This window comes from Erythranthe guttata, chromosome 14 (assembly GCF_056151865.1).
Source record: "Erythranthe guttata isolate IM_541 chromosome 14, IM_541, whole genome shotgun sequence".
Taxonomy (NCBI): domain Eukaryota; kingdom Viridiplantae; phylum Streptophyta; class Magnoliopsida; order Lamiales; family Phrymaceae; genus Erythranthe; species Erythranthe guttata.
The window spans coordinates 14,754,812-14,774,656 of NC_142546.1; the positions used below are offsets into that span (position 1 = coordinate 14,754,812).

General features: G+C 36.2%; 8 protein-coding genes across 10 annotated transcripts; 4 read left to right on the plus strand and 4 right to left on the minus strand.

Annotated features, from left to right (window-relative positions):
- Positions 1-1,849: 1,849 nt before the first annotated feature.
- Positions 1,850-4,181, plus strand: LOC148765263 (putative WRKY transcription factor 12). 2 transcript variants are annotated; one of them, XM_088812873.1, is made up of 4 exons: positions 1,850-2,154; positions 2,283-2,344; positions 2,768-2,944; positions 3,874-4,181. In XM_088812873.1, the coding sequence occupies exons 1-4, from the start codon at positions 1,885-1,887 to the stop codon at positions 4,028-4,030; spliced, it is 666 nt and encodes a 221-aa protein (XP_088668999.1). In that variant the 5' UTR covers positions 1,850-1,884; the 3' UTR covers positions 4,031-4,181. The 2 variants fall into 2 exon arrangements, with proteins under 2 accessions (XP_088668999.1, XP_088669000.1); XM_088812874.1 differs by having other exon boundaries at positions 1,851-2,151.
- An 819-nt stretch (positions 4,182-5,000) lies between these two features.
- LOC105952456 (uncharacterized) lies at positions 5,001-8,591 on the plus strand. Its single transcript, XM_012976010.2, has 3 exons — positions 5,001-6,106; positions 6,719-7,496; positions 7,627-8,591. Exon 3 carries the CDS (start codon positions 7,642-7,644, stop codon positions 8,380-8,382), a length of 741 nt encoding a protein of 246 aa, XP_012831464.2. The 5' UTR covers positions 5,001-6,106; positions 6,719-7,496; positions 7,627-7,641; the 3' UTR covers positions 8,383-8,591.
- Positions 5,013-6,514, minus strand: LOC105952457 (putative carboxylesterase 9). Its single transcript, XM_012976011.2, has one exon. It carries the CDS (start codon positions 6,131-6,133, stop codon positions 5,162-5,164), a length of 972 nt encoding a protein of 323 aa, XP_012831465.2. The 5' UTR covers positions 6,134-6,514; the 3' UTR covers positions 5,013-5,161.
- LOC148765264 (uncharacterized) lies at positions 6,921-7,400 on the plus strand. The gene has a single exon (XM_088812723.1). The coding sequence runs from the start codon at positions 6,921-6,923 to the stop codon at positions 7,398-7,400; it is 480 nt and encodes a 159-aa protein (XP_088668849.1).
- On the minus strand, positions 8,563-10,651 carry LOC105952455 (uncharacterized). The gene is made up of 2 exons (XM_012976009.2): positions 9,926-10,651; positions 8,563-9,493 (listed from the first exon to the last, which is right to left on the minus strand). The coding sequence occupies exons 1-2, from the start codon at positions 10,499-10,501 to the stop codon at positions 8,705-8,707; spliced, it is 1,365 nt and encodes a 454-aa protein (XP_012831463.2). The 5' UTR covers positions 10,502-10,651; the 3' UTR covers positions 8,563-8,704.
- A 787-nt stretch (positions 10,652-11,438) lies between these two features.
- On the plus strand, positions 11,439-13,181 carry LOC105952454 (Alcohol dehydrogenase transcription factor Myb/SANT-like family protein). Its single transcript, XM_012976007.2, has one exon. It carries the CDS (start codon positions 11,747-11,749, stop codon positions 12,800-12,802), a length of 1,056 nt encoding a protein of 351 aa, XP_012831461.2. The 5' UTR covers positions 11,439-11,746; the 3' UTR covers positions 12,803-13,181.
- Positions 13,182-13,342: 161 nt separating this feature from the next.
- On the minus strand, positions 13,343-15,086 carry KIS (tubulin folding cofactor A (KIESEL)). Its single transcript, XM_012975932.2, has 3 exons — positions 14,734-15,086; positions 14,001-14,087; positions 13,343-13,623 (listed from the first exon to the last, which is right to left on the minus strand). Exons 1-3 carry the CDS (start codon positions 14,884-14,886, stop codon positions 13,522-13,524), a joined length of 342 nt encoding a protein of 113 aa, XP_012831386.1. The 5' UTR covers positions 14,887-15,086; the 3' UTR covers positions 13,343-13,521.
- A 1,187-nt stretch (positions 15,087-16,273) lies between these two features.
- LOC105952388 (uncharacterized protein At1g28695) lies at positions 16,274-18,717 on the minus strand. Of its 2 annotated transcripts, none has more exons than XM_012975930.2 (3): positions 18,420-18,717; positions 17,932-18,339; positions 16,274-16,907 (listed from the first exon to the last, which is right to left on the minus strand). In XM_012975930.2, exons 1-3 carry the CDS (start codon positions 18,711-18,713, stop codon positions 16,410-16,412), a joined length of 1,200 nt encoding a protein of 399 aa, XP_012831384.2. In that variant the 5' UTR covers positions 18,714-18,717; the 3' UTR covers positions 16,274-16,409. The 2 variants fall into 2 exon arrangements, with proteins under 2 accessions (XP_012831384.2, XP_012831385.2); XM_012975931.2 differs by having other exon boundaries at positions 17,932-18,333; positions 18,420-18,708.
- Positions 18,718-19,845: the final 1,128 nt, after the last annotated feature.

A 19,845-nucleotide genomic window follows, 5' to 3' on the forward strand; every position in this document is an offset into this window, starting at 1 on the left:
CTAAATATTTTTTTGGTCGATTTTTTATTATTATTTCTTTCTTTTTTTTTGAATTTATTAAACAAATTATATAAAATGGTCGAGTCGAGCTGAATGCATATATAATTATTGGGTAAATTACAAACACCCCCCTGAGGTATGGTCAAATTACAAAAATACCCCTCTTGTTTGGATAATTACATCTAACCCCCTCAACTATGATTTTTTCTTAGACATCCACCTTTATGGTGCCAAATTCAACATAGTCATCTAGATTCCGTGAAATGTGCTCTAGTTTGTACTCGTTTTGTGTAAAAAATACAGTTTCCGGTGCACCATAAACTGATATATACAAGCTAAAAATCACATATTATGATCATCTTGCTTCATATTGTAGAGTTTGAATGGGATAAAACGGGTACAAAAGTGATAATATTCCTTATAATCTCGAAGATTTCACTAAATTTGAGGAATTGAGGGGGTAGATGTAATTATCCAAACAAGATGGGGGTTTTTGTAATTTGACCATCCTCAGGGGGGTGTTTGTAATTTACCCTATAATTATTCTTTTTCAAGTTTGTTTGAATTTATATTTGAGTTTTAAAATTGGGCTTGAAAAAAAAAAAAAAAAAAAAATTAATTAACACAGTCAACGTAGTCTTGAAAAAGTCACTGCACAAAGTATTCCGCATGCGTATACAGAGCGTTACTAGTTGACCGCACGGGGTAATATCCCATGGAACAACCTAAAACTTCCTTCCATTTTTTTTTCTTTTCTTTCTTATTTGGAAATAATATATATTTATTATATTTTTTCTAAAATAAAATTATATTTTGAAAAATTATAAATTATGTGGATAATAGTAGAAAGTTGTAAAAAAAAAATCCGATTTTCGTAATCTAATGTTACGTTTCAAATTATATGGCAACTTTAAATTACAAAACCATACAAAATAATTAATACTCCATCTGTCTCATAATATGAGTCACTTTTAAGTTTTTTTTCTCCATATTATATGTCATTTAGAGCTTAAAATACTGTATTAATTACATAATCTTCAATTCTACCCTTGCTCCTTATTAATTACTCCCTCTGTCCCATATTATATGTCTTTTTAGAGAGTTTTTTTTGTCCCAAATTATTTGTCATTTTAGATTTTCAATGCATCATTAATTGCACTATTTTCAATTTTACCCTTTATCACTCCTAACTAGTTAGTTGTAAAACAATTAATGTCAAGGATATATTAGTATTTTCCTATGTTTTTTACTATAATCTATACACATTTATTGATTTTCTTAATATGTGTGCAACAACCCAAAACGTCACTTAAATTGGGACGGAGGGAGTAGTTAATTTAGTCTAAAAGTATACAGTTTGTTATAATCAAGTCATATTTAATGAAATCTTCAATTCTTGTGAAAAAATAAAAAAACAATTATAAATGAACGGAGGGAGTAACTTTTTCGCATGCTTTAATATTGAATAAAAAAACTGACTAGTTATTAGTTATTTTGAGTTTTTTTAGTGATTTGAATGGTTTAATATTTTTATTTTTAACATATACGTTCCTTCATTTTACAAGGTTACAATTTGGATCGAGCGTGTACACGAACTCTTAGAATTAGTGTCGAAAACAGGACCTTTCATTTAACTCGGTCCTAATGACAACCCTCATTTAAAAGTTTAAACTTTTTAACAATAACGAGATAATTAAATTATATATATATATATATATATATTTCAAAAGAAGCCCCACACGTTGTAGTACTATGAACATGCAATAATATCGTACACATCCACTAAGAAGAAGAATTGAGCATAAATAATATTTCTTCAATCTTATCATCAACAATTTCTTTGAAAAATAAAAATAAAAAATATATTCAAATAATAATAATATAATGGAAGGAGAGAGAGTAGGGTTTCATCATCTTTCAGCTCTGGATATGGGGTTTGTTCACAGCTTTGATGGGGATCACAATAATCAGGTTCTAAGCTTTTTAACCAGTTCTCCGAATATTTCACCGCCCTTTCACGGCGGCACCACCACCGCCACCGCCGCCGCCGCCAAGCCAACAACCACCAATAATAATAATGGTTCTTTATTAGGGTTTGATAATCATGACGAACAGCTTGTAAATAGACCCTCATGGAATCACGAACAGCAGGTAGTTGGTATATATATCAGTTTCTTTATTTTTATTTTTTATATAATATTACTTCTTTTGTTTATTTGATTTTATTTAATTAATAAAAATGGAGATAATTATAAATTAAATTAAATTAAATTAATATACAGGGAGCAACAGAGATGGATCCCAAGACTGTTAATAATGATGAAAATTGCAGTAGCCATTCATGGTATCGTCTCTCTCTCTCTCTCTCTCTCTCTCTCTCTCTCTCTCTCTCTCTCTCTCTCTCTCTCTCTCTCTCTCTCTCTCTCTCTCTCTCAGTGTGCATCATGTAGTACTAAACCCTAAAGTTTTTTCTTTTCACTTCATTCACAATTTGAGGAGATCTATATTTTCATAAAAAGATTTAATTTTAATTTTAATTTTAATTTCCAATGGAAATGAAAAAAAAAAAATCCTTTTATGTGTATTGGTTTTCATTCTTTTAATAATTTATTAGTAGTTATAATTGCAAGGTAATTGTACTATAACTTGCTCTCTATCATGTTTGCAAAAAATAATTCTGAAATTAACATATAATTAATTAATCAACGAATCTAAAATTAATTAATAAACTAATGATATATCGATTGATTGTACGATATGGCGGCAGGTGGAGGAGTTGTTCGTCGTCGGAGAAGAACAACAATAAGGTTAATAAGGTAATTAGGAGAAAGCTAAGAGAGCCAAGATTTTGTTTTCAGACAAGGAGTGATGTTGATGTGCTTGATGATGGTTATAAATGGAGAAAATATGGTCAGAAAATTGTCAAGAACAGCCTCCATCCAAGGTAAGTAATTAGTACAGTTAAGCCTCTGTAAATTAATACTGTCGTCGAGACCAATAAAATTCTATTAATTTTGAAAAAATCTTAAATTATCGAACTAATAATTTAGTAGGTTTTCGCTGTGTCAGGATCAGAAGAAACTATTATGTAAATGAGGTTAATAATTTATTGAATATTAATTAATTTAATGAAAAAATTAAAAGATATTTTTCAATAAGAATAATACTAATTAAACTTTTAAAAAATTGTACAGAAATTTTATGTTTACCTACATATATATATATATATATATATATATATATATATATATATATATATATATATATATATATATATATATATATATATATATACAAATACTCATAAGTTTTCATTCTTTGATGTAGCTGTTATTTATTTATTTGTGACATGAATGTTTTACCTTGAGCACTAGAATATGCTTCATGTAACCAATTAATTAATTAATTAATTAATGATGTGGTGATTAACATATAATTAGGAATTAATTTTTACAAGTAAAATATAATATAATAGCAAATTATGATACATATATGTGTAATTATTGCGAGTGAGTGCTGATGCATGGTGCACTGCACCAGTCAGGTTTGTCTTTCTCTATCTGATTTTCCTTCTGTACTTCTTTTCAAATTCTTCTAAACACAGAGAAAGAACATCTCTCTCTCTCTCTCTCTCTCTCTCTCTCTCTCTCTCTCTCTATAATTAATTACTATCTAAATATCATTTATAATATTATTGCATGTGTAATAATACTTTTGTTGCTTTGCAAATCCATTGTCATTTATTTATTTTCAATGTTTTTATTTAGGAGAGAATTGAATATTCTAAAAAAATTATTAAGCAGCTTTTATTTATTTATTTAAATGAAAAACAAATAAAAATAAGAGAGTAACTGTGGTACATTTAATTTGCAGAAGCTACTACAAATGTACACATAGTAATTGCAGAGTGAAGAAAAGGGTTGAGCGGCTGTCGGAGGATTGCCGGATGGTTATTACAACCTACGAGGGGCGGCACAACCACTCTCCCTCCGATGATTCTAATTCCGACGACGCTTTTACCTCATATTGAGAGTATTATTTCATATATCCATTTATATTATATATATACGTCAAATATAATTTATATATTCTACATTTGTTTCATGAATAACATTTATTCATATATGTTGAGAATTTCTTTAGGGGCATATATATACTTGCTTTTGTTTAATTTTTCTTTATTGCATGAGTTTTTTTTTTGTTTTTAATATTTGTAGTGAAATGTCTCATTTTTTTTTGTTCAAATAGTGACTTCTATAAAATGCAGGATCAACTTATAACAACTTATAAGCTTTTAAACTCCTTATTAGATATTTTTAGTGGCTCATAAACTTAGCAAAACAGGCTCGAAAACCAAGGACAAATTATGGTCATATCTTGAGGTAATATTAAATTACGAAAAAAAAAATTCCTACTTATTTGGGTAATTGCAACCACTCGCTTTAACTATGTATTGTCTTATACGTCTTTATTTTGTCAAATCTATCTACTGAAATAGGGTTTTTTTCGTAAGACGATACATAGTTGAGTGATGGTTGGAATTACAGATTACCTAAATAAGAGTGAATTTTCGTAATTTAACCTTACCTCAGGGACAATAGTCGTAAATTGCCCTAAAACTTATGATGACAAGAAATGGGTTGGGCTCTGCTTCTATACTAAATTACGTAACCAAACGAGGTAAACAATCTTCCAAAATATTCTCATCCAAATTTTGGGCTCACATATTCTGTGTTGGCCCAATCTTTAGGGGGGCCAGGCGAAATTAATCAAAAGTTGAGGCACCTAAATGAAAATTGGTTGACAATTAATTAGGAAGAAACTCTAAGTAGAGTTACACCTCTATAAATTAATACGAACGAGGTCGAGATAGTCAAATTGTATTAATTTAGCGAAATTTTAATCTAACTAGATAATTTTTAGCACGATTTGGGACTGAGAAAACAAATTATTTAAACAAAATTGTTAATTTATCGATGTTCTATTGAAGAATTGAGAGCAAATATAACCGATTTTAGGCACTAATCCAATGAGTTTATTTATGCTAATCCAGTTTGAAGTATAACCAAAATTCACAAGAATTCAAACATCAAAAATAAAATCCAAAAAAGAAAATAAATATTACTAAAAAAAACAAATAAAATAAAAAAATAAATAAAAATCAAACGACGAACTCCTTGATGAAATTAAGAATGGCGGTTGCCCTTCTGGTGTCGATCATGTCAATTCCATGGAATCCGACATCGTCGAAACGCGCCTCCACCTGCACCCCTTGCTCCACCAGCATCTGCACAAATTCCTGCTGCCGATCGATTAGCGGATCGCCGCCGAACCCTATCACCAGACACCTCCCCAAACTCTTCACCTTCTGCTTCATCGGCCCGTCAACGAACGGGTTGCAGAACCGGTGGTCCCGATCCGTACCCGGCGGAAGCGCCAATTCCCAAAGCAGATCGATCACCGGCAGCGGGAAATACGGATCTGTGGCGAGCTTCAGCTCGCTCTTCGTCCGCTTCTTCCCTCCGAAGAACGGCTGGTTGAGTACGACGCCGGCGACTCTCATCGGCGGCGGCTTTATCTCCATCATCCGGAGCGCCGTGTTGAACACGATGTTGGCGCCGCAGCTCACGCCGTACAGGTAGCACCGATCTAGGTCGCCGTGGTCGCGGATCCACCTCTCGCCGCGGTCGCGGTCGCCGGCCTGGCTCTTCACCCACAGGACGGCGTCCAACGCGTCGTCGTACTGCGACGGGAGCCGGCTCTCCGGCGCGATCCGGAACTCGACGGAGACGACGATGGCGGATACGTCGGCGGAGAGGCGGTTGCAGGTCTCGTGGTTCAATGCGTCGGAGATGCTCATCTGGATCCAGCCGCCGGCGTGGAAGAAGAGTATCACCGGGAGGCGCTGGCCGGAGGAGGGGAGCTTCGCCGGGCGGTAGATCCGCATCCATGTCCTCTTGTCGGCGTTGAGTGTGATGTCTTTGCTGAGGACGGAGTGTTGTTGAGCTTGGCCGCCGTCGTCGCCGTCGACGTCGCCGGTGGCGGTGGAGCTCGGGAGCTTCAGGAAGCGCGTGAGTGAACCATCTGGATTGGGGAAAACTTTCAGGTGATCGTATGGGTCGAATTTTGACATTATTTTTTTATTATATAAATAAAATAAATTTTATTTCACTATTTTATAAATTATATTTCTTCATCTTTTTAAACTGGTAATTTTCCCCCTCAATAATTGGGGAAATTAAGGGGCCGTCTTAAACTTCGTTAATCAGTGGTGATTAACACACTAATACTATTTGAAGGGTGGGATTAGTTACTAATCACATTTTCCTCTGTCTTAGAATGTCTTGATGGTATTATACTATTATTATTTAAAAAAATATATATATCTTTTGATATTTTTAGAAATGTAAATCGATCTATTTCTAAAATGGACCCATAACGTTCGTTGAAAACTCGTTCGAGCTCGGTTTGTAATTATAATATATCATTTTTTTTAAATTATAATGAATTAAACCTGATATGAAGCTCGAGTCGGAGTATAAGTATAATGAAGTATGTATAAAAAAAATGAAGTTACTAAAGTTAACACAAGTTTTGAAGCTCGATAAAATTTCAAACATTTATACAGTTATGCGTCTAATTCGACCCGACTCGATTCATTTACACCCACACCCCAACTATTATTATTGAACTGAAAATTTGCTTTGTTTGTACGCAGTGTGCACACATCCGTTGACCAGATTATATAGACTATCTTTGACTTCCCCACAAATTAAACTTGTCAATGGTAATATCTAACACGTTTTCAATTGTCTCTATAGTTGAATATATGTCCCTTTGAAAAACTAAATAATCACATTTTTATTCAGAATAAAAGGTATATTAAAAATGAATTAAAGGCATATAATATAATCACAAGTATGGAAAAATTGCTGATTGAGGCTGCTAAAAAGGGAGATGTTGAGAAACTAAATAATTTAATCAAAGATGATCCTTTCTTGTTGAGGGCCGTTGCATTATCCGACGAAGAAAATCCGTTACACATTGCTTGCATCCGAGGGCATCTCGATTTCGTTAAGGAGCTGCTGAATCAACGGCCGGGATTCGCCAAAGAGTTGAGTAAAGACGGTTTTACCCCTCTGCACGTTGCTTCGTCTTGCGGTGATGTAGAGATTGTGAAGGAGCTGTTGAAAGTGGGGGGGTTTCATCTTTGTCTTGTGAAAGGGAGAGAGAAGAGAATCCCTCTTCATTGCGCGGTTTCGAAAGGCAGAGTTGAGGTTATTACGGAGTTGCTATCGGCTTGTCTGAATTCTGTCGCGGAAGTTACAGCTCGAGGCGAAACTTGCTTCCATCTTGCGGTGAAAAATAACCAATTCGACGCGTTTAAGGCCTTGTGCTAACACGTTGTTTCGTTCGGTAAAGAGGATGTATTGAACAAGAAAGACGAACAAGGGAACACCGTTTTGCACCTTGCTTCATCAAGAAAGCAATATGAGGTAAAATACATCGATTCTTTTTTTTTTTTATATGATAGATTTTATTGGAGATATAAATATTACCTTACCGACGTACATATATATTTTTATTTATTATTTTGATTAATTATAATCGGAAATTTGTTATCAGGTTATCGATTTCTTGATGGACAAGGATCTTGGTTACAAGGGCAAATTGGAGATGAATTCTTTGAACAAAAATGGACTTACTCCACTAGATGTGTTGATATCACAAGGTGGTGATTGTGAAATTGAGGAAATACTTAGTTCATATGGAGCTACACGAGTTCAAGAAACGAACCCATTTCTTGAAATCCCGATAGAAAACCCGCGGGACGAACGAAATACGGGTCGGGGTCGACCCAAATCCGCCTCGAAGAAGCTTCAAGAATATTTCAAGTATGACAAGATTAAAGAGTCTCCAAGTGACGCTCGGAACACATTGCTAGTGATCGCCGTACTAATCGCCACCGCCACTTACCAGGCGGTGCTCAGCCCACCTGGCGGCGTCTGGCAGGACGACTTCTCTCCGGATAACAATGTCGTCAAAACGCCACCGCGGCACACCGCCGGAAAGTCGGTGATGGGGACTCAGACCGCGATCTCGTTCGGCCTTTTCTTGATCTTCAACTCCGTCGGGTTCTTTATGTCGCTGCACATGATGAATTTCTTGACCAACGGGCTTCCTATGCAGTTTGAATTGAGGGTCGCGCTTTTTGCGTTGTTCGCGACTTACGATGTTTGCATGGTGGCGATTGCGCCTAGCGGGATGATATCCGTGTTTTTCGTGGCGGTGTCGGTGGTGATGTCGCTGGTGGTGCCGATGTTGACCAAGGTCGTTAGAGATCATAACAAGTGGTGGCGGCGAAGCGAATTGCCGGCATAGTACATATAGTTGATGCAAGAAAATCAACTGATTCATTCGATATGCAATAATAATTTTCGTCTGTCCCGGCTGTAATATTCTGCTAAATTTATAAATTTTATTAGTCACGATCAGAGTTTATTAATTTGTAGAGATTTAACTGTATTTCGAAAATGTGGTTAAATAGACAACTCATCAATCTAAATAACAACATTTCTTACATTCTTATATATAAGTTACATTACATTAGATAATCAAAACCACACATTGAACACAAAATTCCCTCCAATAACACAAGCATGCAGTTTCATACAATTACACAAGAAGTAAAACTCATCCCTCCTCAAATACCGACAGCGGCCACCGAGCTCGACGACTCGCACCGCCGCCACCCCTTCCTATAATCCCTGACCACCATGGTCAACAGCGGCATAACTATCGGCATCACCACCGACAGAGCAATAAAAAACACAGACACGTATCCACTAGGTGTGATCGCCACCATGCAAGTATCGTACGTCGCTACTAACGCGAAAAGCGCTATCCTCAGCTCGAACTTCATCGATAGCCCTTGCGTCAGAAAATCCATCATGTGCAGCGACATAAAAAATCCGATCGAGTTGAACAGCAGAAACAAACCGTACGAGACTTGATTTTGGGTCCCCATCACCGCCTGCCCCGCCCTGTGGCGTTTCCCGGCGGTGGCGGCGGTGGTGCTGTTCTTAGCATCGGTCCCCGGCGTGAAATCGTCCTGCCAGACGCCGCCGGGCGGGCTGAGCACCGCCTGGTAAGCGGCGGTGGCGATAAGTACGGCGATCACGAGGAGCGTATTTCGAGCTTTGCTCGCAGACTCTTTGGTCTTGTCGTACTTGAAGTAGTCTTGAAGTTTCTTTGACTCGGATTTGGGTCGACCCGTATTTCGTTCCTCTCGCGGGTTTTCTATCGGGATTTCGAGAAACAGGTTCGTTTCTTGAGCTCGTGTAGCTCCATATAAACTAAGTATTTCCTCGATTTCAGAGTCGCCGCCTTGTGACAACAACACATCTAGTGGCGTGAGGCCCTTTTCGTTTAACGAATTCACCTCCAATTCGCCTTTGAACCCGAAACTCTTGTCCATCAACAAATCTATAAACTGATAACACATTTCCCATATGAATTAACCATAACAAAAAAACAAAAACAAAAAACTGAAATGTTAAATGTCGTTTCAGTTTTACTGATACCGTTTCAACTTCAAATGTCGTGAAACACAAATTTGTTGTCCTTTCAGTGAACTTTCTAGTTCCACTTAAATCAGCTAAGTTGGATGTCAGGTGAGAGAATTACGCATAAATTTGTTGTATTGAGTAATATTAGATTCAGATTTCAGACAGTAACTCGTTCAAGCATAACTTTCTCACTCGACATCCAATCTATCTTATTCAAGTTGCAATAGAAAGCTGACTCAAAGGACTACAAATTTGACGCGTTTAGTTTTGCCGAATTCAGACTAAAAAATGGTCAAAATCACATTGACATCGAACAGTATCAAAACATCTAAAAAAACAAGTATTAATTAGATCACCTCATATTGCTTTCTTGATGAAGCAAGATGCAAAACGGTGTTCCCTCGTTCATCTTTCTTATTCAATAAATCCTCTTTATCGAACGAGACCACATACTCACAAAGGGTCTTAAAAGCTTCGAATCGGTTGTTCTTCACAGCAAGATGAAAGCAAGTCTCGCCACGAGCCGTAACTTCCGCGATCGAATCCAGACAAGCCGATAGCAGCTTCGTAATAGCCTTAACTCTGCCTTTCGAAACCGCGCAATGAAGAGGAACTCTCTTCTCTCTCCCTTTGACCAAACAAAGACGGCTCCCCCCGACTTTCAACAGCTCCTTCACAATCCCTACGTCGCCGCAAGACGAGGCGACGTGCAGAGGGGTAAAACCGTCTTTACTCAACTCTTCGGCGAATCCCGGCCGGTGAGTCAGCAGCTCCTTGACGAAGTCGAGATGACCTGCGATGCAAGCAATGTGCAGCGGAGTTTCTTCGTCGGATAACGAAACGGACCTCAACAAGAAAGGATCTTCTTCGATCAGATTTCGGAGTTTTCCAACATCTCCCTTTTTAGCAGCATCAATCAGCCTTTTGTCCATTGCAATTAAATTTTTTTGCCCACTTGTTTTTTGTTAATGGAAAATCTGATCAGTTGAAAATCTGATCAATATGAAATTCAGATATTCAACTATAGGATAAATTATATATATATGAGAGACAAGACATGTTCATCTTGCAAGAGAAATGTCACTTTGAAGAATTCAAAGGAGTGATATTATATTCAGGGTAAATTACGGCCACGCCCTTGAGGTATTCTCAAATTACAAAAAGATTCCTCATGTTTTGATAATTACAATCACCTCCTCAACTATATATTGTCTTACACGTTCGCCCCTACGGTTTCAAATTTACCAACTGAATGAGGGAATTTTCGTAATACAATTATAGTTGAGGGATTTGGTTGTTATTATAAAAAATAAAGTATTTTTTCGTAATTTAAGCTTATATCAAAGGGGTGGGAATCGGAATTAGTACTTTAGAAACAAAATATATTTTCTTCCGAAGTATAGAACTAATTTTGATTTTGTTGCAAAAAGGCTAGGAACAATCGGAAATTCGATTTAAAAAAAAAAAAAAAACTGAAAAAAAAAATCGACGATATTCTATTGTTTATTCATGAAATATTTGGAAAAAATAAAATTCATAATTTTCGAAATTGCTTTTGGAAATTAAGAAAATCGAATTTGAATTCAGAATTTCTTATATATTTCGGTCCAAAAAATTTCAGATAAATCAAAAATTAAAATTTGACAAATTTTTAATGATAATATTGTTCGAAAATCGATATTTTCAGATCGAAACCGCCATAAATTGAAAATTATTTTCCAACTCACACCATTTATTAATTAGATTTAGAGCAAACAAATGCATTTCAAGATTAGTTTTAATAGATTTTACAAAATAAAATAAATAAATAAATAAATATTGAAAATATTGAGATTTAGTATGTAAGAAATAGTATATGGAACTTGGCTGAAAACTAGTACCAAAAGAAATATGAGAGAGAGAAAAAAAAAATAGAAAGAAAGAAAGGAGAAAAGCCACGAGGACACTGCCTCTGGAATTGCGCACGTTAACAGCGCACACAATCACCCGGCGTACGTTAGCGTCCCCCTCCCTAAGCGGTGGCCTCTCATCTCATGTTTCTAGATCCTCCAAGTCAGCCCGCCTGCCGCCCCTTTAACAACCCTACCCCACCGCACCATTCATTATGCCACAACCACCTCCTCCTCTATTCTGCCCCAGATCTCATCTCCTCCGCCTTCCGCCGCCCTACCTAAATCATGTCCACCACCTTATCCCCCTCCTCCCACGACGACGACCACCACCACCACATCCCCACCGCCACCCTAGCCCTCCCCTCCTCCGCCGCCGCCACCTCCTCCGCCTCCCGCCGCCTCCCTCCGCCGTGCTGGTCCCCCGACGAGACCGTCGCCCTAATCGACGCCTACAGAGACAAGTGGTACTCCCTCCGCCGCGGCAACCTCCGCGCCAACCACTGGCAGGAGGTCGCCGACGACGTCGCCTCCCGATGCCCCGCCAGCCCCCCCAAAACCGCCGTCCAGTGCCGCCACAAGATGGAGAAGCTCCGTAAGCGCTACCGCGCCGAGATCCAGAGATCCGCCGCACACGGCGGCGTCCGCCGCTACACCTCCTCCTGGGTCCACTTCCACATCATGCACGCCATGGAGAAGGGGCCCAACCCCACCCCTCCGTCGTCCGACGACGACGATGAAGAAGAAGAAAACGACCACAGGAACAGCATCAAACGCATCAACGATTTATACAACCACAATCAAAAAGGGGGTTTCGCCGCTCCAGACCCGCCCGAGACCAACGGGTCAACAAGCGGGTTCCGGATCAAGATCCCGGGTCGGGTCACCTCCGCGGGTGGTGGTGTTCCCACCGTAGCCAAGGTCTATTCCAAATTCGACGAGATGGGTAGTGGCGGTGGCCCAAACCCTAATTACCCTAACCCTAGATTTACCAATTACACCACCGGTGTGAACGGAGCTGCCGCCTCTAGTAAGGTTTCAAGAGAAGGATTCGTAGGAAAGAGGGCGGCAGCGGCAGCTGAGCCGCCGAGCAAAAACAAGGCTGATTCCGGGGTGGGTGAACTGGTTTCAGCTATACAGGGATTGGGGGAAGGGTTTATGAGAATGGAGAAGGTGAAAATGGATATGGTTCGGCAAATTGAAGAGATGCGAATGGAAATGGAGTTGAAACGAACAGAGATGATTCTTGAATCGGAGCAGAGGATTGTGGAGGCATTTGCTAAGTCGATATCCGAGAGAAATACAAAAAGGGCGAAGAGGAATTCGAATACACCCGAGTGCTGAAAGTTCGATTTTTTAATTTATGATATCTTCAATTTGGTTTAAGGGATGAAGGAATGGGGATATTGGATTGTGTATCTATCTATCTATCAATCCCTTGTGTATTTAAGAGTTGGGAAGTCGGGTTTCGTTTGCTACTCAGGTTACGTTTCGACTCTCTATATGTCTATTTAATTTGTCAAACTTTTAGATATTAGGTATTTGGAAGTTGAGTTTAGTGCTATAGCTATTATTGTAGCTTTGTTTCTTGAATTTGTTGTAGCTTCTTGACTTTGCATTTCGATCGAATTATTCAAAACCTATGGTCTCGTTGAGTATATGTAGATCAGAGTGTTTTTTTCTTCTCTTCAATGTTTAATTTATACAGATTACATTATTGCAATTTATGTTTTTTCTGATGTTAAAAGTTTCGTGTTTTCGGACTTTTATGTTTAATGTTGTTGAGCACATAATTTATGAGCTTCTGCCACTTTATAGATAGATTTGGTAAATCTATTGGAGTTGTCATTATAAGCACTACTCAGATGTACAAAGTTGTGTATATGAGATAAACGAAATTTCAGTAGACTACTTTTCGAAATGTCATACAGCAATACAGAGACGAGACCAACAAACGTTTACAAGATTGTAAAAATCCCTTTTTTGCAATCACTCATTAATCAAGCTCAAGATCGAAAAAAACCACAAAGTTTGACAGAGGAGTAAAGCTCAAAACAGTCAAATTAAACATCTGAAGATTGAAATAGCTCTTCAACTTCTGCAATGATGCTTCGGGCTTCATCGATTTCAGAACCTTCCTTTTCGCCCGACTCTTCCAGCTCAACCTGCCCCCGATTAGATTGCATGTTAATTTAAATTTTAAATAAGCAATTTCAAGTCGAAATCAATGTAATGAATGGGTTCATCCAATCTCATAGACATTCAGAATTATAATTTTAATAAACTACATTGCTCGCGACGAAAACAAATATCAGAAATATTTAGCCTTCATAGATTAAATAATTGCATTTCAAGAACAACGCGAATTCTAACCAATTGGCCCAAACATGAGAGGAATGCAATCGACCATAAACTCTTACTTCTATCCATGCAAATCGTCATGATTTTTAATAAAGATTCATCGGCAACAGAAAGAATTATTTAGACACACACACACACACACACACACACACACACACACACACACACACACACGGCGTACCAAAGTTCCTTTAAGGTCGCTTAGAGCAGACTCTAAGCGTTTGTGGCAGTCGGGAACCATCATCCTTGATTCAGCCAGCACATTTTCCTAAACGAAATCCATCAACGTATAAGTTTAATCAAGCAAAAACAGAGACGAATAAACAAGAAAATATTTGATTCGATTTAAGATTTATAATGAGCGTTTAAAATCAATGTGATCGACTTGACCCCAGCCCAAAAAGATATAACTTGGGTTTGCTCGAACTTCCGCATCACTTGTATCACTTAACCTCTTTGATCAAAATTCATCTCTAACAAAGTGTTGAGATGTAAATAAAAGGAGTTCGACCATAACCGTAATATGAATGTTGTCAAGTTTGCAGATTCAGTAGGTTTGTTCGAAATTTCCTGCTAATTCACTCTAAAGGCCAAGCCCATATCATTAGGTTTCCGTTAATTTCACGAACAATAATCGGAAAACAAGTACCCCATCAAACTAACATCCTTTGATGAAACGAAAATAGCAAGGCAACAAAATCCAACAAAAAAGCATCAAACTGAAATCCAATTATCCAAAAGCAACAAAAAATAGGGCATTTCTGTAATTCTCAATCAGCAGTCAGCACAATTAGGCATTTCGAAAAAAATGAAATTACCAGAAAATCGGGCACACAGTAACACGCAATTGAATGTGAAAAAATTGGGGATAAAAAAACAGAATTGTGAGTGAATTAGGGCACAGAATTGTATACCTGCTGTTTGAGGTCATAGGGATCGGCGCCTTTGGCCTTCATATCGGCGGTTTTAGCAGCCTCTCTTTCGACCTCGATCTCGTATGAATGGAGCTCCTTCACTATTCTCTTGCACGTTGATGTTTTTATCTTCAAATTCCTCACTGTTGCCATTTTTGCTTTTCCTTTTTTCTGATCACCAATTCAAAAATCAAGCTTTCTGTTAGGGTTTCAGTGATTAATCCCCAAATGAAGAGAGAGAGAGAGGGCGGGGGGGTGTTATGGCAGCTCAGATCTAAGGTTTGATTTGAGGAGAAGAGTGTTGTTTTGCACACAGTGACCGCCAGATATTCTTTTCGAAAAAGAAAATAAAAATAGAAAAAAATAATAATTTAAAAACTATATAAATTCATATTATATTATATATTAAATTACTTTTGGCCCTGCAAGATTAGACTATTGGGCCTCCGGTAAGGTGGTGTTTGCAAAAGCTTATTTAAAAGTAGAAGTTGTAGAATGTGAGTTCAGTTGATTTCAAGTGTTTATTTTTAAAAAAGTTGGGGGTGTTTGTAAATTTCCTAGAAAATAAACTTGTATAGAAAAAAGGGTCACGGGTGCTTAACAAATTATAGCTTACAGTTGCTTATTTTAAGAGAAACAAAAGTAAAAGTTCATTTTACAAACACTTAAAAATGGTTATGAGCAAAAAAAAGAGCTTATAATCTATTTGTAAAAGCTTTTGCAACACCACCAAAGGTTTACGACATGCTACCAGGTGATTTTGCATCATAGATTTATACAAATAACTACCCACTAAGCATAAATATACATGTGTGTTATTATATGTAAATCAATGTTGCATGATCACCTGATATGTTTCACTGGGTACAATATCTACAAAACGGGAAATTAATCAGGCTTCAAGTCTATTATTTTGTGAAAAATTAATTTTTTATTCATTTATTACTCCTTTATAATTCAAAGTGAACAAATTTTTAAACATAAAATTATTAATATGTGACACATTAACTATCTTCATTAGGCTTGATCACTCACAACTAATAGCCAAAATTCATGGTTTCTGCATGTGACCAGAAAATTAGGGCTCAAATCGAGGATCTTTTGTTTATGGATGGAAATTACGAATTTTGTTGATTCCGATTCAAAAGGTTCGTGTTTGGGACAATATTTTTTCATTTTGATAAAGTTCCGATTCCCAGTTTATATTCGGTTCGATACTAATTTCGAAAATATTTACGAAGATTTCTGTTTTTCCAATTTACTAAAAATATACACTTTTAACCCAATATTATTGTGTATATGTTGTTTTCAAGGTGATATAAAAAAAAAAAAAAAACAAGAATATTAAGGTTCCGTCAATTCTCATCCGTAAACTTTCGATTCTGGAACAATTTTCACAATTTCAACTTTTGAAATTCCGATTTTCAATTTTTTAGATTCTTTTAGTGGGAACATAATCGGAATTAATTTTTCATTTTGAAAAAAAAAAAAATTAGTCCGTTCCGATCCAATTTCACCGAATTCGAGCGACCCTTTCCTCAAGCCAAAAAAACTCAAATCAATTCAAAACATAACCAATTTCAATTCTAGGAATGTAAACCTCCATTCTTCATATTTTTAACAAATACACACACACATATTGATATATATAAATATAAAAAAAAAAATTGAAAAATCTAAGTGGTCCAAGAATTAATACAAGATGTATGTTCCGACCACTTAAAATTCTCCCTATCATTAAAATTCTTAAACCTCTTCCAATCCCTTAAAACGTTCTTTAAATCAGCGACTTTAGCTCTAATACTTTTGCAGCAATTTGCATGCACTGTTGCTACTACCCCAACATCTCTACTATCTCTGCAAAACCCACTTATATATAACGTGTCAAGAAATCTCACACTAATTCCCAATTTTCCGAAAATGCCCTCCCTCACTAGATTCAACAACACGTCTTGCTCTTTCAGCCCCGTCGAATTCTTCCTCCGGTCGTACCACGTCTCGAATAGCGAGATCGTCCTTTGGTTCGATTTTATGAAATAGAATCCCGTGTTGACTAGGTTGTTCTCCGAGTGCGGGTCCCCGTTGAAGTCGTCGGTGCTTATTTGTAAGTCGAGTGTTTGGTTGTCGTTGCTCAATGTTGCGAACGGATTCCTTAGCCATATTATATCAGTATCCTATATAAAAAAAATTAAAAACTCGAATTTTGTTAATATCTCGATATTTGAATGTAATACACGCATTTTATATACGCTCATCTGATGTAGCATCTTCAAAATTGTAATTTTTTAAAAACAATTCATTCATTTTCTTGAAATTTAATTATTTTTAATATATACTTGAAAACGTTGAATTCTTCATGAGTACATATTAAAGTCGTGGAAGCAGTTCATGTGTTGCCTTCAAAATACCTATTTTGGTCATCTTCCATTATTTTCAATTTTCTTGATTTAAATCACTTTTTTATTTTTATTTTTACTTTTCTTTCAAAATGTTTGACTTTGATTTTAGTTTCTTTTTAAGGTAGACTTTGATACTTAAATATTCAATAGTAGACTTTTACAAGTAGAATTAAACATTTATAAATTAATATAGTCGGATCGATAAAATTCTTTTAATTTAGAAAAATATTAAATTATCGAGCTAATAATTTAGTACATTTTAATTTTACCGAGCCGGGACCATAAAAAAATATTATTTCAGCGAGATTATTAATTTATTGAATATTAATTTATCGAGATTCTACGCAACTAAGTAGGGTGACCAACCCATATATACTAACAAATATGTCTTTTCTCGTACACATTCAATTCCAATGCTGCAATATTATTTAATTTATTAATGACATCTAAAAAAAACATAGGCTATAAAATTCCAAGCAATTTGGAAAAACAAAATATATTTGCTCAACTTACATTCTACTGATTTAGTTGGATTTAAAAAAATATTTATAAAATTAAATCAGCATAAAAACTTAATAATTAAATGAATAACATATATTAAATATGACTTTTGTAAATATATGTAATGATTTGCATTATGATTATATTTTAATAATTAAATCATACGTGGCATGTGCGTATTACAGGCCCTTTTCCTTTTTTCTTCTTCTTGTAACAAATAAGGGTAATTTAATCACAACACGTTAATTACAAAAATAATAATAAAATAATATTTTTAATAAATACAGAGAAAACGTACCGTGAAGATGAAGCTGTAGCCTCTCTTGAGAACATCAAGCAGAAAAAAAGTCCTCCGCCACATCATCTCTATAAACTCATCCGACATGTAAACCTTCTCTCCGGCGAACCGATCTCCGCCGCCGTCGCCTCCGCCGGCGAGTCTGTAACAATTCAGCCGCCGGAAGAGGCACCGTTCATGGGCGGTCTCGTCCATGGAGACCACCAGTAAACGGTCGACAAGGGGCCGGGTTTCTTCCCCGGCCCAAAAACCCTCGAGAAAAAGATCGAACATCGTCGGGTACTCGTCTTCGTGTGGCTCCACGTAAGCTTTGTTGATAATGGCGATTATCACCGTCTTGTTCGCCCCCGCCATTGATGCCCTCTCCAGAGCTTTCTCGAGTTCATCCTTTTCCTCATACGCCTGTAGCTTATAAAAGAAAAAAAAATAATCAAGAACAGAGAAAAATAATTATATATATGTATGTATGTATATATGTATATACTTACAGAGTTTGAATGATTGTGTGAAGAAGAAGAAGGGAAGGGGTTATAATAATTGGAGAAGGGTTTCGAAGAACAGAGAAGAACGAGGGTTGCGATGAATAACGAGACGATTGCCAGATTTTTTATGGAGTTTTTCGGGTAATCCATGTTTGGTTTTTCTGTAATAATTTTTTGCATTGACTTGTGTATGTATATGTGTATGTATGTATGGAGGGGGTAGGGTGGGGGGTGGGTGAGGGGTAGACGTGGGGAAAGAAGAGTTGGAGAGTCATGCAAGCCACATCTTGAAATTTTCATGAATCTATTATTTATTTTGTTAGAGAATATTATATTATACAACTCTTGTAATATTAGAATTCTAGTATTACTGAGTTACCTAGATAAGTTAGGATTTAGTTACCTAGTCAAACTTTATTACCTAGCAATATTTATCTATATATATTTCATGTAATCAACCCATAACATAATGGGGTTTCTTTTACGTAATATTTCTCTCTCCTTCTCCTATTCTATTCTTCCTATATATTTAATGTTTGGTTTCTAACTTTTGTGTGGAATTACATTTTAATCCTCAAACTAGGACAATAACATGTGATATATGTACTATCTGCGTTTCTTGTTAAGTGTCGTTTAAGATAGATGAAAATAAGTCGGTGATTGTAATAAATATTATTCATTTCGATAGGAAAAACCCCAACTTGCCCTTACACGTGTTAAGAATGTTGTTTCTTTTTATCTCACTACCTATATGAGTACTCACTACTCAATAATGATAGAGGACAAATTAGTAAAAAAAAAAATTGATTCTGGTTGGAAAGTGTAAAGTGACAGTTAATATAAGAAGTAAAATTTATCCTAAAAGGAAATTTTAAAACAAACGAATTAATTACGAAGCAGTTAACCTTCTAACACTCTAGAATATTTCTAAATTTGAAGAATATTTCTAAATTTGAAGAGTGTTATTACCCGAAGTTGGAAAACATGTATTATTTACCCTTTATGTACACCTAAATACACACATCTATATTGGTGTGTGTAAATCAACTATAAGAATTCATCTGATGTAATCTTTAACCGGTGTAGTATAGAAATAACCTATTTGTCAGTAGGAGGTCCCAAATATGTAAAGATGGTGGCATGGAATAATTTGGATTAATATTCCTTCAACCTTTAATTTAATAAATAGTATTTATTTTCCTAATCAAAACGTGATTCACTTTCATAGTATATGTATACAAGTGTAGTTATGCTTTTGACATTTTGCATCACAATTAGAAAAAAATAGCAAATTATAAATATAATAGTAGAAATTAAAGTCGGGATAAATTGCCATATTAGCTCGTTTGTTATTATTATTTTTTCATTTTAATCGAATGATAAATAGATGGTTAGTCGTGTGAAGAAATGACGAATCTTTTACCACGTCTTG

Bases quoted from the DNA above. Each gene is read 5' to 3' on its own strand.
- LOC105952457 (XM_012976011.2), bottom strand. From the start codon at position 6,133: ATGTCAAAATTCGACCCATACGATCACCTGAAAGTTTTCCCCAATCCA.
- LOC105952454 (XM_012976007.2), top strand. From the start codon at position 11,747: ATGTCCACCACCTTATCCCCCTCCTCCCACGACGACGACCACCACCAC.
- LOC105952388 (XM_012975930.2), bottom strand. From the start codon at position 18,713: ATGAAAATTTCAAGATGTGGCTTGCATGACTCTCCAACTCTTCTTTCC. The intron at 18,340-18,419 runs GTAAGTATATAC...TTCTTTTATAAG, and splicing joins CACACAATCATTCAAACTCT to CTACAGGCGTATGAGGAAAA. The intron at 16,908-17,931 runs GTACGTTTTCTC...TTTTTTATATAG, and splicing joins GCTACAGCTTCATCTTCACG to GATACTGATATAATATGGCT.
- LOC105952455 (XM_012976009.2), bottom strand. From the start codon at position 10,501: ATGGACAAAAGGCTGATTGATGCTGCTAAAAAGGGAGATGTTGGAAAA. The intron at 9,494-9,925 runs GTGATCTAATTA...ATGTGTTATCAG, and splicing joins CATCAAGAAAGCAATATGAG to TTTATAGATTTGTTGATGGA.
- LOC148765263 (XM_088812873.1), top strand. From the start codon at position 1,885: ATGGAAGGAGAGAGAGTAGGGTTTCATCATCTTTCAGCTCTGGATATG. The intron at 2,155-2,282 runs GTTGGTATATAT...ATTAATATACAG, and splicing joins GGAATCACGAACAGCAGGTA to GGAGCAACAGAGATGGATCC. The intron at 2,945-3,873 runs GTAAGTAATTAG...TTTAATTTGCAG, and splicing joins AAGAACAGCCTCCATCCAAG to AAGCTACTACAAATGTACAC.
- LOC105952456 (XM_012976010.2), top strand. From the start codon at position 7,642: ATGGACAAGGATCTTGGTTACAAGGGCAAATTGGAGATGAATTCTTTG.
- KIS (XM_012975932.2), bottom strand. From the start codon at position 14,886: ATGGCAACAGTGAGGAATTTGAAGATAAAAACATCAACGTGCAAGAGA. The intron at 14,088-14,733 runs GTATACAATTCT...GATTTCGTTTAG, and splicing joins CCTATGACCTCAAACAGCAG to GAAAATGTGCTGGCTGAATC. The intron at 13,624-14,000 runs GTACGCCGTGTG...AATCGGGGGCAG, and splicing joins GCGACCTTAAAGGAACTTTG to GTTGAGCTGGAAGAGTCGGG.
- LOC148765264 (XM_088812723.1), top strand. From the start codon at position 6,921: ATGGAAAAATTGCTGATTGAGGCTGCTAAAAAGGGAGATGTTGAGAAA.